Raw genomic sequence first — 14,282 nt, 5'->3', positions numbered from 1 at the left:
GAGACGGAAGTGGCAGCAGAGACCAGAAACTGCCAGAGCAGCTCAGGGGCTGCTGTGGCTGCCCCTTCTGTCTCGGTCAGGAGCTCGTTCTGAGAAATCTACAATGTCCCACCTCCCAATGCCAGCTTTCTCACACAAGGTGCAATCACATCCCATTTTCAACAACAAATAATAGAGGAGTTAAAAGACCAAAAGCTATCAAATCTCAGAGTGAAATCTTTCAGTCCCGCACAGCTCAACACAGCCAACTGGTTTACCCTGTAGGAATTAATACAGAGCGTGCCCCCGGGAACAACCCTTTCATGTACAGGGTAGACTCTAACAGCCAAGTAATTAAACACAGAAAGTAAGGGCTTATAATTAAAATGCTGACAAACCTGAACCAGAGTGGCACAAGTAGCGCCGCTATAATATTTTTACAATTCCCTTTTATACATAATGCATGATCCTTCTGCTCAAGTTTCTCTATGTTCTCTGCCTGTGAAATAATTTACATTAATAAATAATTTATTACCATAACTCCTAAAGTAATTATGGGTTTCCATGCAATTTTTTTTTTTTTTAGCATATGAATTGTTTTGTTCTCTGTTCATTGACTTGTATTTACACGACTTTTCCTAGTGGCCCTTTTGCAATAATTGGTATTGCATTCGCTTTCTCACATATTATTTGATTTCCAGGTCTATCCTCGCCTGAGTGGTGAGGAAAATGAAATGTGTGGTGTCCATTGTCCCTGCAATACAGAACTCATTTAATGTGTACAATTAGCCAAGGGTGGTGAGTGGAGTGTGCTCTCACCCCACTTGCCCTTTTTCACCAAAAAAAAGATTAAACTAACACACGTGTGCCCCTGGGTCAGCATGAAAAAGCGTCTCCCACGGCGAGTGACAGAGGACCTGTGGGGAACCCCTGCCTCTCCCAGCACAGAGCACTTCCATAAGGTGCAGCTAAGCCCTCTTCACCTGCTACAGATCGTGGCTGGCAGCAAGGGCTGCCCGCCTGCCAGGCCGGCTGACCAGTGGGCGGGCCACAGCCCTGAAGCTGCCACCTGACCAAGGCTTCCTGTGTTGAGAACACAGTAACCGGTCATGTACATGGCTCTTCCCCAGAGAAGCCACTTGCAGAGGAAATTCCCGTTTGGCATAGAAAGTGTCCTCGGGATGGTATGGGAGGAGAGAAAGGAAACCAAGAGGCAAACACTGTCTCTGCTAGAAAGAGCCCTTTGGGGACTAGGCTGGGCTCACAACCTAATAAGGAGCACTGGGCCCTGGTGCAGAACAGGCCAGGCCAGGCGGTGGCCTGGTTCCACTCTGACCTGCTTTTGCCACTCACACCTCGTCCTGGCTTTGTTCTCTCGCCCACTTTGGGAAAGCTCAAAACTGCTTCTTTATATCAAGTTTCCAAACTTGGGGTGTGTGTGGAGGGGAGAAAGGTGGGGAGGGGCCCATCATCCAGCTCACAATAACATGAAGTACTTAAAAAGAACACACATTGTTGTGAGCACTTGATGACATGAGTAAGGCATTTTATCTAAGGGGAGGCGGGCCTACTCAAAAGGGTAGCTTTTTAAGAGGAAGCCAAGAGGCTGCTGCATTCCCCACCCTAAAGCACTTGCCTGGATTTTCTTAAGAATGCTCGGGAAACAAACTCACCCTGGCTTCTGACTAGGACCCTTGCAATGGGGGCTTGGGAGGGAAATGCCCTGAGCCACAGGGCCAAGCTGTCCCCAGCAATCACCGATTGGGGCCAGAACACGGGTTCCATATCTCCAGGAGACAGACAGGGAGTTTGGTGATTATAGTAATAGGACATTTTGTCTTGGCTGAGTATTGTCTGGTCCTGGAAAGGCTCAAAACCCTCTTGAAAAGTCCAGCTGGACTCACACAGTGCCATTAAAAAAGCAGGCCTGCCTCAGACGAGACCTCACTGCCTGGGATGCCCTTCTAGTTCACGACACGGGGTGGGGCGACAGCTCGATGCACAGGTTAAAATGGGCAGGAGCGGTCAACTGAGCTTGGCAAGGCCTCTGGATGCTGACATTCCACCCAAGCAAGTGTCCAGAAAGGGGATAAAAGTGGGAGGGACTGAGCTGGCACCTCCTATGTGCTGCTGTCTATTTTTATTTATTTATTTATTTATTTATTTATTTATTTATTTATTTATTTAATAAATTAATTTTTTATTGGTGTTCAATTTACCAACACACAGAATAACACCCAGTGCTCATCCCGTCAAGTGCCCCCCTTGCTGCTGTGTCTTTAAATCCCACCAAGAACTGCAATCTACAAGGGAGGGGGGGACAAAGGCACAGGAAGATAGGCTGATCTGCCCTCACCTCAGAGGGCCTTAATCCACGGGGAATTCACTGTTCCCTGCTCTCTCAGGGCAGGGGCTTTCATACTCTATCTCTGTTCCAAGTGTCTGACACATAGTAGATCCTCAATAAATACCTACTAGAACAAGCCACTGAAATGAACCGTGGAGAATGGAACACCTTGGTAACACGCTTCAGATGGGCCAGGGTTTCCCCAAATCAAGGAGAGGCAGGCCAACACAAAGAGGAGCACGTGGGACAGAGAAGGCCCCACGGACCCCCACCTGGCCGTTCCTCTGCTGCCTGGCAGTGCCCTGAAGCCAGCCCATATCAGGTACGCGTGGCCTTGAAATAAAGACCGACACCTCCACACCCAGGTTACCGGCCTGGCCCAGTTGAAAGCTAAAGTCCAGGCCGGGCTGAGGATCTGCGTGTGCCCAGGGGCCTCTCCCTGCTTCCTGGCGGGGCGAAGGCAGGCAGGTCTACCACAGTACAACAGAGTCCAGCCAGCCCGCGGAGCAGGCAATGAGGCAAGCTTCTGAGCCATACACCTAAGTCGCTGAGGGTTTGTTGAAAGCCGTTAACCACCAACGAGATGCTCAATCAAGCCCCATGTGGGGACAGGTTTCAGAAGTGTGTCACATGGGTAAACCAAGGCCAGGTGATCTCCTTGTTTCCATTTCCTCTGGGTGGCAGCATCAAGAGGACCACCTGGGGCTCTCCCACAGAGCTGTGGCTTGTGACTGAGAAGAAAACAATCTTCCTTCTCCCGACCGGGGTCCAACTGTGCCAAGGGAGCCTGGCGGGGAGTCACCTCACTAGGCCTTGGTTTCCCCATATGTGAACGGGGCCTCCCCACCCGCCCACACCAGAGTGGCTGCCGAGTCCTGGCAACCCTGCGAGGAAGGAGCCAGGTGCTCCCTATACATACCCAGCACCTCCTCCACCCTCATCACCCCATCTACAGGACAGAGTCTAAAGAAGACAAAGAAAACACTGTGCTCAGAGTCAAAGGCTAAGAAACAAAGGCAGGACAACTTGACACGGTCCTGTGAAAACAGGCCTGGAATCCCAAGGCCTGCAGTGGTCCCCATCATGAAAGCTTCAACGCAAACATTACAGGAACTCATCCTACACGGTGTTCCCACCGGGGGCAGGAGTCATGGGGAGATGGCAAAAGGAGAGATTGTGCCCAATTATCTGGAGCACAGAAAAACCAATCTAATCAATACAGTCATCTCCTCTTAGCTCCTCCCCCTTATAAAAAACCAGTAATTCACACTTGCACGGGCACAGAAGACCACGACGACGACTGTGCTGGAAAGCATGTCAACAATCTTGAAGCAAGAGCCTTAAAAATGTTCCTGCCTTCTGGCCTCTCTATGTCACTGCTGGGAACTCCTAAGGAATAATCCAAAAAGCAGACAAAAGACAAAGACTTAGACACTTAGTCACTGTTAATCATAGCAGCAAACAAAACAGCCATTCCACCCAACACACAAGAAACAGTTAAATCATTAAATACGTGTTGATACACAACTCGGAATTACAGATTCATTAAACTGTGTGGAATAGTCAACTAGCGCACTGGGGAAAGGATGGCAGTTAGGACTACTCAGTGAAATGAGAAAAAAGATTTTTTTTTGTACAAAATCTTATACAGTCGTATGTTCATCGTAGACGAACTATGGCTATGTAAAAAATTCAAAAAAACATAAAAACACACCAAAATATTAACAGGAGTTATCACTAAGTATTGGAGCTACCAGAGATTCTTATTTTATGCTTTACACTGTGACACATTTTCTGAATTTATAAAAGTGAACGTGATTACCTTAGTAACAGACAGAAAGTCTCAACATTATGGCTGGAGGGGACATTCGTGAGCCGTACCCCAGCGCCCACCCGCTCCCTCCGCCCCACGGCCCCGGTGCCACTCCAGCACCCTAGGACCGAAACGGTTCGAGCACAGAGAAGAGTCCCCACTGCTGTTCTTTGTGCCTGTGTCCAGAAAGGGCTGCCAGCGTCTCACCTGGAGGACTCAGGCCCTGATGGAAGGACTAGAGAAGGACTCTTCACAGCGACCTCGGTTACTCACCCATAATTCCACAAGAGAAAAGTGTCGGTCCTTGACTCATCTTCTTTGGCGTGTGCTGAAAACAACCAGAAAAGCTATTCACTCTTCAAGTCATAAGAAGCACATTTGCACCTGATTCCTCGCTACAGTCACAATTAAAGGGGTAACTGCCTTTTGCCAACGTCAGATTAGGGAAAGGAGAAAAAAGTATTACAAGAGGCAACATCTGCCCACGATTAGACCTGGACTCCCTGTCCCAAGTCTCCAGTGAGTAATGGAGTCAATCAAGTTAATGGCTTCAAAAAACACACAAGGAAGCCCCACGACTTCTGACACTTGGGGATTTTTCCACGTGAACGAGGTGGAGGAGGGTGCAAGAGGAGGCATGATACACACACGGTTCACCAAGCCGGGCTGCAGAGAGGCCTCCCCACGGCCCGAGCTGGGAGAGGAGGGGGCCTCGTGATGACAGGAAGAGCCCCCAGGGAGGAGCAGAGGCCCATCTGCCACCCTCAACTCCTTCCGTTCCCCTGAGACACCAGGAGAACAGCTCTTCTTCCTCTAGACAGAAGCACCAGGTAAAGCTCAAGCGGGTGGCCCTCTGCTGTGCAAGCTGCTTCGCCACTACGAGGAGGCCACTCAGGCACCCTCTCTGAACTGAAACAGAAACTCAAAGGTTATGTTTGGTCTCAGCGGAGAGCGATGGCTCTTGAACTCCTTGGCACTGTATTTCAATGGCTTCCCTTCCCGCCGTAAGCATTCCACATCTCCCCTCAAGCCCTGCACCTAGCCTCAGCGAATGCTATGGCCACTGGGAGAAAAACAGGCCAGTGGCGCCTACAAGGGCCCCAAGACCAGGCCCGGCTCCATGTCTACACAGTAACCTGAGCACAGAACATTCCAGACTCCCCTGTGCTGGCTGAGGCATGGGTCTGTTCTGACCTGTGGTGAGGAGGAGACTGTGCCCACTGAGGCCCCAGGAAGGATGGTCTGCCACAAGTATTCCTAAGACTCCTTCCTTCCTTCCTTCCTTCATTGACCGACTCACGAGTACTGGTAATTATTCACATGCAGGCCGCACTAGGGGTTGAGCACGTGTCGGTGAAGGAAGCTCTCGGTCCCGGAGGAGTCAGCCTGTCCTACAGGACTCCCAACTTCTGAGAGGAGACCCAAATAACAGGGACACACAGGCATCCAGTCTGAGAAATGGGCGGGAACCCAGGCCCTGGCACTTTAAGACCTGGAAGGAGGAGGGCGGAGCTGACTCGGAACACCTGGCCCACTCAGATAAAAGGGTGGCAAGTGCCCCAGCTCCCCCACCCCTGTCCCCAGCTCCCCAATTCAGAGACCTTTGCCCTCAGTCAGCTATGTGTTCATCCAATCAGGTTATTAAAGGTCCATCCTGCCTAGCCTGGGACACGGAGGGGAAGGTTGCCTGCCTTGGCCCTCGGGAAGCTCCCATTTCAGGGAGGACACAGTCATACAGACAAACCATTACACCACAGAGAGTGTGGGACTGGAGAGGAGAGGACCCAGGCCCAGGGTGCTGGGGCGTGGGAGGCCAGGGCCAGCTTCCTGGGAGAGCACCGGAGCAGGTGCTCAAGGACCAGAAGAAGTCTACAAGGAGCAATGGGGCCAGGGAAGCCATCTCTGGTACCCCCTCCTCGGTTTAAAACAATCCTTATATTTTCAGGACAGGCTGCCCTCCTGGATTCCACAATGACTTTAACCATCCGACCTACAGTCATCCAGGGGGATATCTGGAAAGAGGTAAAAAGATGGCTGTATCTGCCTCTCTCCCAAATGACTTGGTTAACACAGCAAGATGCACACGGAAAGCCCACACCAAAGTCACCAAATGGACAGTCGGTGACAAAGGCTCAAGAGCCTTGCCTCCAGGCAGCACAGTCCACGGATGCCAGGCAGGCCCTGCTCCAACCAGGGGGAGGGTTCGGAGACAGAAGTCGTCGGGCTGGGCCTATGCCAGGGGCCTTGCCTGCCCAGGGAGACAACTCCCGACAGCTCAGGAGCACCTTACTGGCAAAGCAAACACCCACTGGGGAACCAGAGCCCCCACCCCAGGCTTGGGTTGAGGGGGCAGGTGGCAAAGCAAGCCAAGGCTGGCAGCCCACAGAAACCCAAACCAGGACTGGGCCGGGCAAAGCAGAAGAGAGCAAGAACCCCAGAGCGGCCTGTCTGCTACCCTGGCACACAGACACCACTGAGGAGAGGGTTGGGGTTTACAGACAACAGGAAGCAAGCCGGTGAGCCAGGCTGCTGACTGGTCAGGAGAGCATCGCTCACTGGGCTTTTCCTTACACAAAGCTGGCGTGTTCCAGACAGAGGGGCATATTGGGGCCCTCCAGATCCAGGCCCTCCCAGGGACTGCTGACACCTGTGTGGGTGCCAGAAAGGCTGGGGTCTGGGCCTACAGAGGGAAGCCACTGGGCCGGGCCACAGGGGCTCATGCACCCTTGCTCAGTCATTTGTTCGCTCAGCAAGGATTTACCCTTGCTGGCTGCAGACGGTTCATTTCCCGGGTAGAGAACACACACTTGGAACAAGAGTGCTTCTCACTGCCCCTGCAGCCCTACTCAGAGCCACCACCACCCTTCCTCCACAGAGGGGCCAAACCGGCCTCCTAACTGGTGCCCCCTGTACCCTGGGCCCACTGTCCATCCTCCGTCCAGAACCCACAGAGGCCAGCCGACATTGCTCTTCTGCTTATGAATCTCCAACGACTCCCCACGGCAACGAGAATGGAACCTGGCCACCCCTCTCCCCACAGCCACCAGGCCTGAAGGAGCCAAGCCGGGTGCAGGAGACAGGCACACCCGCTGCCACCTCAGGTCTCTCTGCAAAACCCCCTCGCGTCACTCCAGCCACCTTCCCTGACCATCCCAGCTGAAGGGCGCCCTCCCCACCCACGCTTTTCTCCACAAGGCCGTGCTGAGTGTTCACACCGCCTGCGCTGGATCCTCGGCTGCTGTGCTTATTATTCTCTGCCCCTGAGAATGAAGTTTCTTAAGGCTGCCATCTTGTCCCAGCACAGAATAGGTGCCATGTGACTATCTGGTGACCGACAGCTATGGCCACCTGTCTGCCCAAGCTTGTCTTGCTCCTGCTGCCACTCACCCAGCAAATGCAGGGCCAGTGCAAACAGACTTTCACTGGGCAGAACTTGCCACCTCCCCAAATCACTGGGCTCATGCCAAGTTGAAACCTGGTGGAGAAGGGGAGAGAGCACCAGCTGGACAGTTGGGGGCAAGCGCCAGGCGAGCCCAGGCTCCTCGTGTGGCCTGACTCTGCACCCCAGGGAATAAGAGGGCGGTGATCACTCACACTCAGATCTCACAGCTTGATGGAACGCCTCCTCCACATCCCCTGTTCTCAGTGAGCCCCATTCCTGCTCTCTCACCGAGCATGTGAAAGTGCATGACCCGGTGACACAGCAGCTCTTCTGCTATCAGCACTCGACGCTTGCACTGGGACTCGACTCGTCCCTCCATCACCACACAGTGTCTTGGCGGGACTATGCCTTCATCTCTGCTGACAAGAGATGGCACAGGATGCCAGGGTGGCCAACCAGGCCCTCTCACTCTGAGGCTCTGAGTCCTAGACTGAGGAAGAACAGGGGCTGCTTTACCCAGCAGGGGCACGGGAACCTGCCATGAGCACTTGCTTCCAAAACCTTCCAAGCAGCCCTGTCTCTGCCCTTTCTGGGGCTTAATTCATCAGCTCTACCGACAGCTTCCCAGGACGTCAGGCCCAGGCATACCCTGACCACTGTCGGGTATCGCTGAGTCCAACATCAAGCTCCCTTCTGGGCTCCAGGTTGGCCAGGACCAATTTTAACCCCCAGTATGCCTAGTATATGATAAAATTCCTGCTGGTCTGTAGCATTCTGCAGCCAGCCCTTCCCAACCTTCAAACCCTCTGCACCACTGCAAGAAGGATGACCTAGCCAATCATTACATGGCCTGTTCCCAACAGGCCCTGGGGACGCCCGGCCTCAGAGTTCCTACGACCCGGCCTTGGCTGGTGTTTGCAGAGAACAGGACAAAGAGCGCAGCTCCCGTTATGTTTCTCCACTGTGATGGTTCTGTTCTCAAACCTACCCCAGGACAGGGCCTGGTCTCTTTGAGAGTCCTCAGATCACAAAAGAAGGTTCTAGAACCAGATCCTCCACAAGGAAGGCAAAAGCTGGAAATCAAATTGGGGCTTCAGGGGCCATCTGTCTGACTAAAGAAAAAAGGCCTGATTTAAATAAAGACACGATTCAGGTCTTTACTCAATGAGCAACTAGGTTAGGGCAGAGCTCATCTCTGGCCATAACCATGCTTCTTCATGACTTTGTTCTGCAGATCACTGACTATGGCCATCACATCACTTTTTCCCCATAACAGCATTATGGGGAACCACAACGCGATACCAGCAAGCTCACACTCGTGCACATGAGCGGAACAGAGTACCCCAGCCTCTGAAAAGGAACACAGTGACACTGTGGCAGTGGAAAGCAGAAGCCAGAGCCATGCCAACAAGAAGAGAAGCCGAGCAGGGACGAGTGCCCCTGCATACAGGCTCTCAAAGATGCCAACAGAGATAGAGCGGTGGCCCTGGCTCCCCGGGCTTCAGGGTCAGCCAAGGCCCGCGAGGGGCTTTGCTTGCTCAGGGAAAAGGCCTCGGACTGCCTTGGGCCTCTGTGCACCTCTGGGTTCTAACTTCAGGCCAGCCTGGGGCCGGGCCAGCCATCCTGCCTGGGGCTGTTGAGACCAAAGCCAACTCAGGGTTGGGGAGACCCTCAGCGCCGAGGCAGTGGAGTGCAAGGCCTGGCATGGCCACAGACTCTCCTGACTGGCCAAATCACAGCCCTGGCATGCTGATCTGACAAGAGCAAAGGCCTGCTCCCCAAACCAGTGTCGGCTGTTGTGGGAAGTATCTTGAGGTTGGGGAAAGCGAGGCAGCCTACAGCCATGCAATACTGTCTCCCCTGGAACAGTCTCCAGACTTGACAGAGGGCTGAGAAACTGGCTCAGGAGAGGAGGCAGGCCGGGCAGAGGAAGATGGGCACTCTGGGTACTCGGGCCCGGGAGAATGGGCCACAGCCTGAGTGTGGGCGTGCGGGAAGGGGCTGGGGAACACTGCTCCCGAGGTCAACCGTCTGGGCTGCCTTCCAGCGGCAGCAGCTAATGTTAGAACACGAGAAGGAAGAGCCCACTCCGCAGAGGAAAGCCACCAGCAGAGCGGGGGGGCGGTGGCAGGGAAAGGGAACTAAGCACAGTCCTCACTGCTGCGTTGTGCAAGCTGGGCCAGCGCTGGGGCAGGGCAGGGGCCCTCGGCCCTCTCTCCCCAGGGCCAGGCGCCACTGGGAAAGGCAAAACGCTGAGCGCTTGTCAGTCCTTTTTTTCTGTTTTCCTACATCTCTCTTGGGACCAAGACTGGTCACTTGTCACCAGCATTTCGTTTTTGGAAAAAGAACAAGAGGGCAGCCCTGGTGGCCCAGCAGTTTGGCGCTGCCTTCAGCCCAGGGCGTGATCCTGGAGACTGGGGATCGGGTCCCACGTCCGGCTCCCTGCATGGAGCCTGCTTCTCCCTCTGCCTGTGTCTCGGTCTCTCTCTCTCTCTGCCTCTCATGAATAAATAAATAAAATCTTTTTAAAAAAGAAAAAGAACAAGAGACCTCAGAGGCCGGGCGGGGGCAGGGGGAGGGTCTACAGGCCTCCTTGCCCAGCGCCTCCAAGGTCACCACCGGGTGGCCCCCGGGTGACCTTCACTGACAGTACTAGACTTTCTCTCCCACTGCTGTGCCTCTGGAGCCTGTTTCCCTAATTCCAAAGTGCCCTGTGATTCATGTTTTCTTTTTCAATCTGAAGCCCACCCCCTCCCCTTTCTGTTATCTTCTTAGCCTGATTAGAAAACAAAAGAGAAATGCTTTTCCATGTTCCTGTTGTTATCTTGATGGTATTTACGAGAGGATGGTGTTGCCAGTTAAGGCGGCTGAAGCAAAGCCCCCATCCGCTTCCTCCCAACCTCGCAGGCAGGGAGAGCAAATTCTCCCCTCACTTTACCCTCCCTTCCGTCTCACGGACGTCAGCCTAGACTCGGATGATCCCCAGTCCTTCTCGGCTGCTCACTGTGCACGCTTGGCCTGGAAGCCGGCCTCCCTCGACTTTCCTCCCCCCACCAGGGCTAGTAGGCCACCCTTGTGTGCTCAGGCCCTGTCTCCTCCAAGAGCAGCTCAGCTGAACTGGGGCCCACGTGCCCCGGGACCAGTTCCACAGCCAGCCTCAGCCGGGCCGACCCCGAGACAGAACTTCGTTCCGCAGCTGCTGCTGAGGCCAACAGCACGGCTGGAAGCGGGCAGGGGCCCTCCCGTGGGACCTCTGGGTGACCCTCACCCTGGAGATGGTTCCTTCCTGGTCAGAGCTACTCCAGATGTATTCTTCAGATTGCAGCAGGAACCCACCCCCTGCCCCCTGCTCCCCACCCCCGCAGAAGAAAGCGGAGCAGCCCCTCCCAGCATCCCAGCACCCTCAGCCCCTCAGCCATGAACCTGAGCAGCAGCCAGAGAGGAGCTGGGGTGGCCCCTGGGCGGCAGGAACCCACGTCCACTTGCTCCACGAATGTCCCTGAGCACCTACCACGTCCCAGGCCCTGGTTTCAGGCACTGGGCACACAACAAGCAAAAGAAACAAAATTCCTTAACTTCATGAAGCTCACATTTCAGGGCAGTCATTCAACAAACAAGATCGAAACGTCAGAAAGTGACAGGCGCCAAGACCGAAGAGAGATGGGGGAAGGGCAGAAAGTATGAGGGGGGTGCGGTTCTGGCAGAGTTCAATTTTAAGCTGCGTGAACAAAGAGAGGAAAGGAGTCCTGCCAAGGGGGAGTTTCCCAAGCCACAGAAGTGCAAAGGCCCTGGGGCAGGCTCCTACTTGACATGTTGAGCAAGGAGGCCAGCATGGCTTGAGCAGAGTGAAGGGGGCAGGGGAAGTGCAGAGAAAGCAGCATGGTCACAGAGAGTCAGCACAGGGGCCTTGTGCCTCCTGACGCTTGCTCGGCCTGAGGTGGGAAGCCAGCAGAAGGCCTGAGCAGAGGAGGGACCCACCGCCTTATAGTCCCTCTGGCTGCAGGGGGAGAACAGGCAAAGGGGCCAGAAGCAGGAGACAAGTACAACAAATTTCCAGACGAGAGAGGACGGTGGGTGGGACCAGCGTGGCAGCACTGGGGACGGAGAGAGGGCATCTATTACAGGTATATACTCAGTGCAAACTGCAAAGGAAGCCGCAATGGGCAGACAGCTGACCCATCTTTGCTTGTGGAGGCCCGCCAGCCCAGTGGCGGGCACACTCACGCTCGTACGTAAAGGCCTCGGGTCTCCACGGCTTTCACACACTCCTGAGAGGGGCTGGGGACCCAGCCTGGCCCGTCTGCTCTCAGCCGGGTGTGAGCTTGGGCAGGGAGCCCACGCGGGTGCTAGGGTGGGCCCTCAGGAGCGGCCGTGAAGGGCGCCAGGAGGGGGGCCAGACATCATGACCTAGGATTGACTGTCCCTGCTGACCACCAAAGCAGTAGGGTCCTGGGGACTTAGCTAATCGGCAAAACTCCTCCTCGGGTTTCTTTTCTTTTCTTTTTTTTTTTTTTTTGGCCAGAGTGGGACCTCTTCCTGACCCTCGGCAGGGGAGCAGTCCCACTCACTTCTGAGGAGTAAAGAGGCTACTGTGTTCTCAGTCTGAGAAGGCCGAGCTGTCTGCCTCTCCGGCCCAGCCCGTCAGGCCGCCGGGTCACAGGACAACTTTGGGAGAAGGCAGCAGAGGGCAGCTGTCGCGGAGGCCCACCACCGTGGCTGCCGACCACGCCTTGGTTCTCCATAGTCTCCCACCCAAGACATTCCTGAGGCAGTAGCTCTCGCTCTGCACCGCCCTCTGGAAGCGGCCTGATCTCGGCCCCCACTCTGGCACCACCTCCCTTAGGGAAACCACCTCCCCGTACCAGGTGGAGACTATGAGGAATGTCAGTCTCAGCCTGGCAGGGGCAGCAGAAGCCCGCTTGGTATTATTTACCAGGGTGCCGGCCTTCCCTCCTCATGCGCCGGAGGACCTCTGCCAGCTACTTCTCGCCAGCACTAAGCCAGGCTCCGGGTTACCTCGCCCCACTGCCCCGGCCTGCAACATCTCCCAGAGCTCTCTGCTCCTGGGCACTCTGGACTCAGTCCACTAAGCCTGCATGGTCAGTGCACAGTCCCACCTGGACATCAGGCCTCAAAAAAGGTCATCAGAGAAATGAGGCCCAATAGGTCCTTACCAGCTCAGGGCTGAAGGTCCTGCATGCTACAGAGTCAGCTCCCTGGTTGTCGAGGCTTTTACTTAGGATCATCACCATGGTAAGGACCTCAGGCGCTGGGCTCCATCCCAGGGTGGGCACGAGCCATCTTCAGTCAGGCAGACTTGGGCAGAGGTGACCTCCTGGGCACTTCCCAGGTGACTGGCATCAACAGGAACAGCTCCCAACCGGCTGCTTACGCTTGGGGAAAGGTGCTTTCAGGAAACATCCAGGTGCGCTCAACTCCCTGGAAAGACAACAGAAAGACAAGAGATTCAGGAGTTGGAAGACCGGGGCGCTGAGAGAACTGCCCATGCACCCCCATGCTGGGGCCCTGCTCGGGAAAGGAACTGCCTCCTGGCTAAAGGAGATGCTTTATGGCTACAAAGGTTCCCCTTCTCAGAGTCCCCCATCCTCGCCCCATGCCAGCCTTGGGGCACCCCTAAAGCCAACGCACTAATGGGTATAGCAATGGGTCTCCGTTCAGCCACGTGGCACCTTTAAGACCTATCTCAGGGTCTGGGTTGGTCACAATCTGCTATCCCCAGCGTGTACTAGAGTCATGTGACATCTTACACCCAGCTCGCTTTACAGACAGTTTCAGTATATGCCCAAGGCTGAGAGTCAGACACGCACCAACCCCACAGCCAAAACTGAAGGGACCAGCCCCCAGGCAGCCTCAGTCAGCAAGGCGACTACTGTCCTCCACCCAGTTATGAACAGAAGCGACTGAAAGAACCAGAAGGGTCCATTTCAAGGCATGGATCTCCCATCCCTGGAAGTGCCCCGTTTCAACGATAACACATTTGCAACACTGGGGGCCTCTGTAGCTTTGTTCCCTTCCCCAGACTGAGCCGCACCAAGCAAGTCACGGCGCTCGCAGGGCCTGCCCACACCACCCAGGGCTGCCAGCAGCGACGGGACCCCTCATGCCGCCATCCTGCACCTCTTCCCACGTCACCTCCCAAGCAAATGCTGAAAGAGCATAGCCCTTTGCTCAGATTTGAGAACTCGGCCTCTACACGTTGATTTCTCCAATCCTACTTCCCCATCCCACCCCGCTGTGGTCACACCTTCAAAGAGAGTCACATGGATGCAAGGAACCTGAAGATCACCGTCACAAAGTGAAAAATAATGACGATGACGGCAGAAAAGGGCAGCTCCTAATCTATAATTAAAAACAAACTGCTCAGTGCAGGAAAATGTTTTAGAATCTGCTGCTCTGTGTAAAAATTAATTGCACCCTGGTATTTACTTGCCGTCCAGATTGTAAATCATATTTTCCTGTTTACTTCGATTAGACTTTACAGTGGGTGTTATTGGAATCGCTCAATTACGGGCCAGCTGGCAGGCACAGGGAAATTACCTTCTACTGTTCTTCGAAAACAAGGTTCATCCAAAGTGCAAGAGCAGGGAAGGGGAGGGGGGAAATCAATACATTTTCAAAGGACTGGCTGTTCAGGAAGAGACCTGGTGGCGGGTAGGATCCCAGGTCACACTGGAGTTTCAACACCACCTCAGTCTAGAAGCAACACGTTCTGACCAAGAGTGAGCTGCTCAAGGAAAGAA

General features: G+C 54.5%; 2 protein-coding genes across 2 annotated transcripts in view; both read right to left on the bottom strand.

Moving 5' to 3' along the window:
• Positions 1-12,837, bottom strand: part of FAM53B (family with sequence similarity 53 member B) — a 70,781-nt gene extending 57,944 nt beyond the window's left edge. Inside the window, exons 1-2 of the mRNA XM_077877286.1 lie at positions 12,696-12,837; positions 4,413-4,467 (exon numbers count right to left, since the gene is read on the bottom strand). Of these exons, the coding sequence (XP_077733412.1) occupies positions 4,413-4,467; positions 12,696-12,773 (133 nt within the window). The 5' untranslated portion in view covers positions 12,774-12,837. The remainder of the gene's footprint in view (positions 1-4,412; positions 4,468-12,695) is intronic.
• EEF1AKMT2 (EEF1A lysine methyltransferase 2) overlaps positions 12,822-14,282 on the bottom strand; it is a 72,940-nt gene continuing 71,479 nt past the window's right edge. Inside the window, exon 7 of the transcript XR_013367709.1 lies at positions 12,822-12,960. The gene's annotated coding sequence lies outside the window, so the exon portion shown is untranslated. The remainder of the gene's footprint in view (positions 12,961-14,282) is intronic.

The sequence above is a fragment of the Canis aureus genome, chromosome 29 (assembly GCF_053574225.1).
Source record: "Canis aureus isolate CA01 chromosome 29, VMU_Caureus_v.1.0, whole genome shotgun sequence".
Taxonomy (NCBI): Eukaryota; Metazoa; Chordata; class Mammalia; order Carnivora; family Canidae; genus Canis; species Canis aureus.
This window is presented reverse-complemented; position numbering and strand designations above follow the sequence as displayed.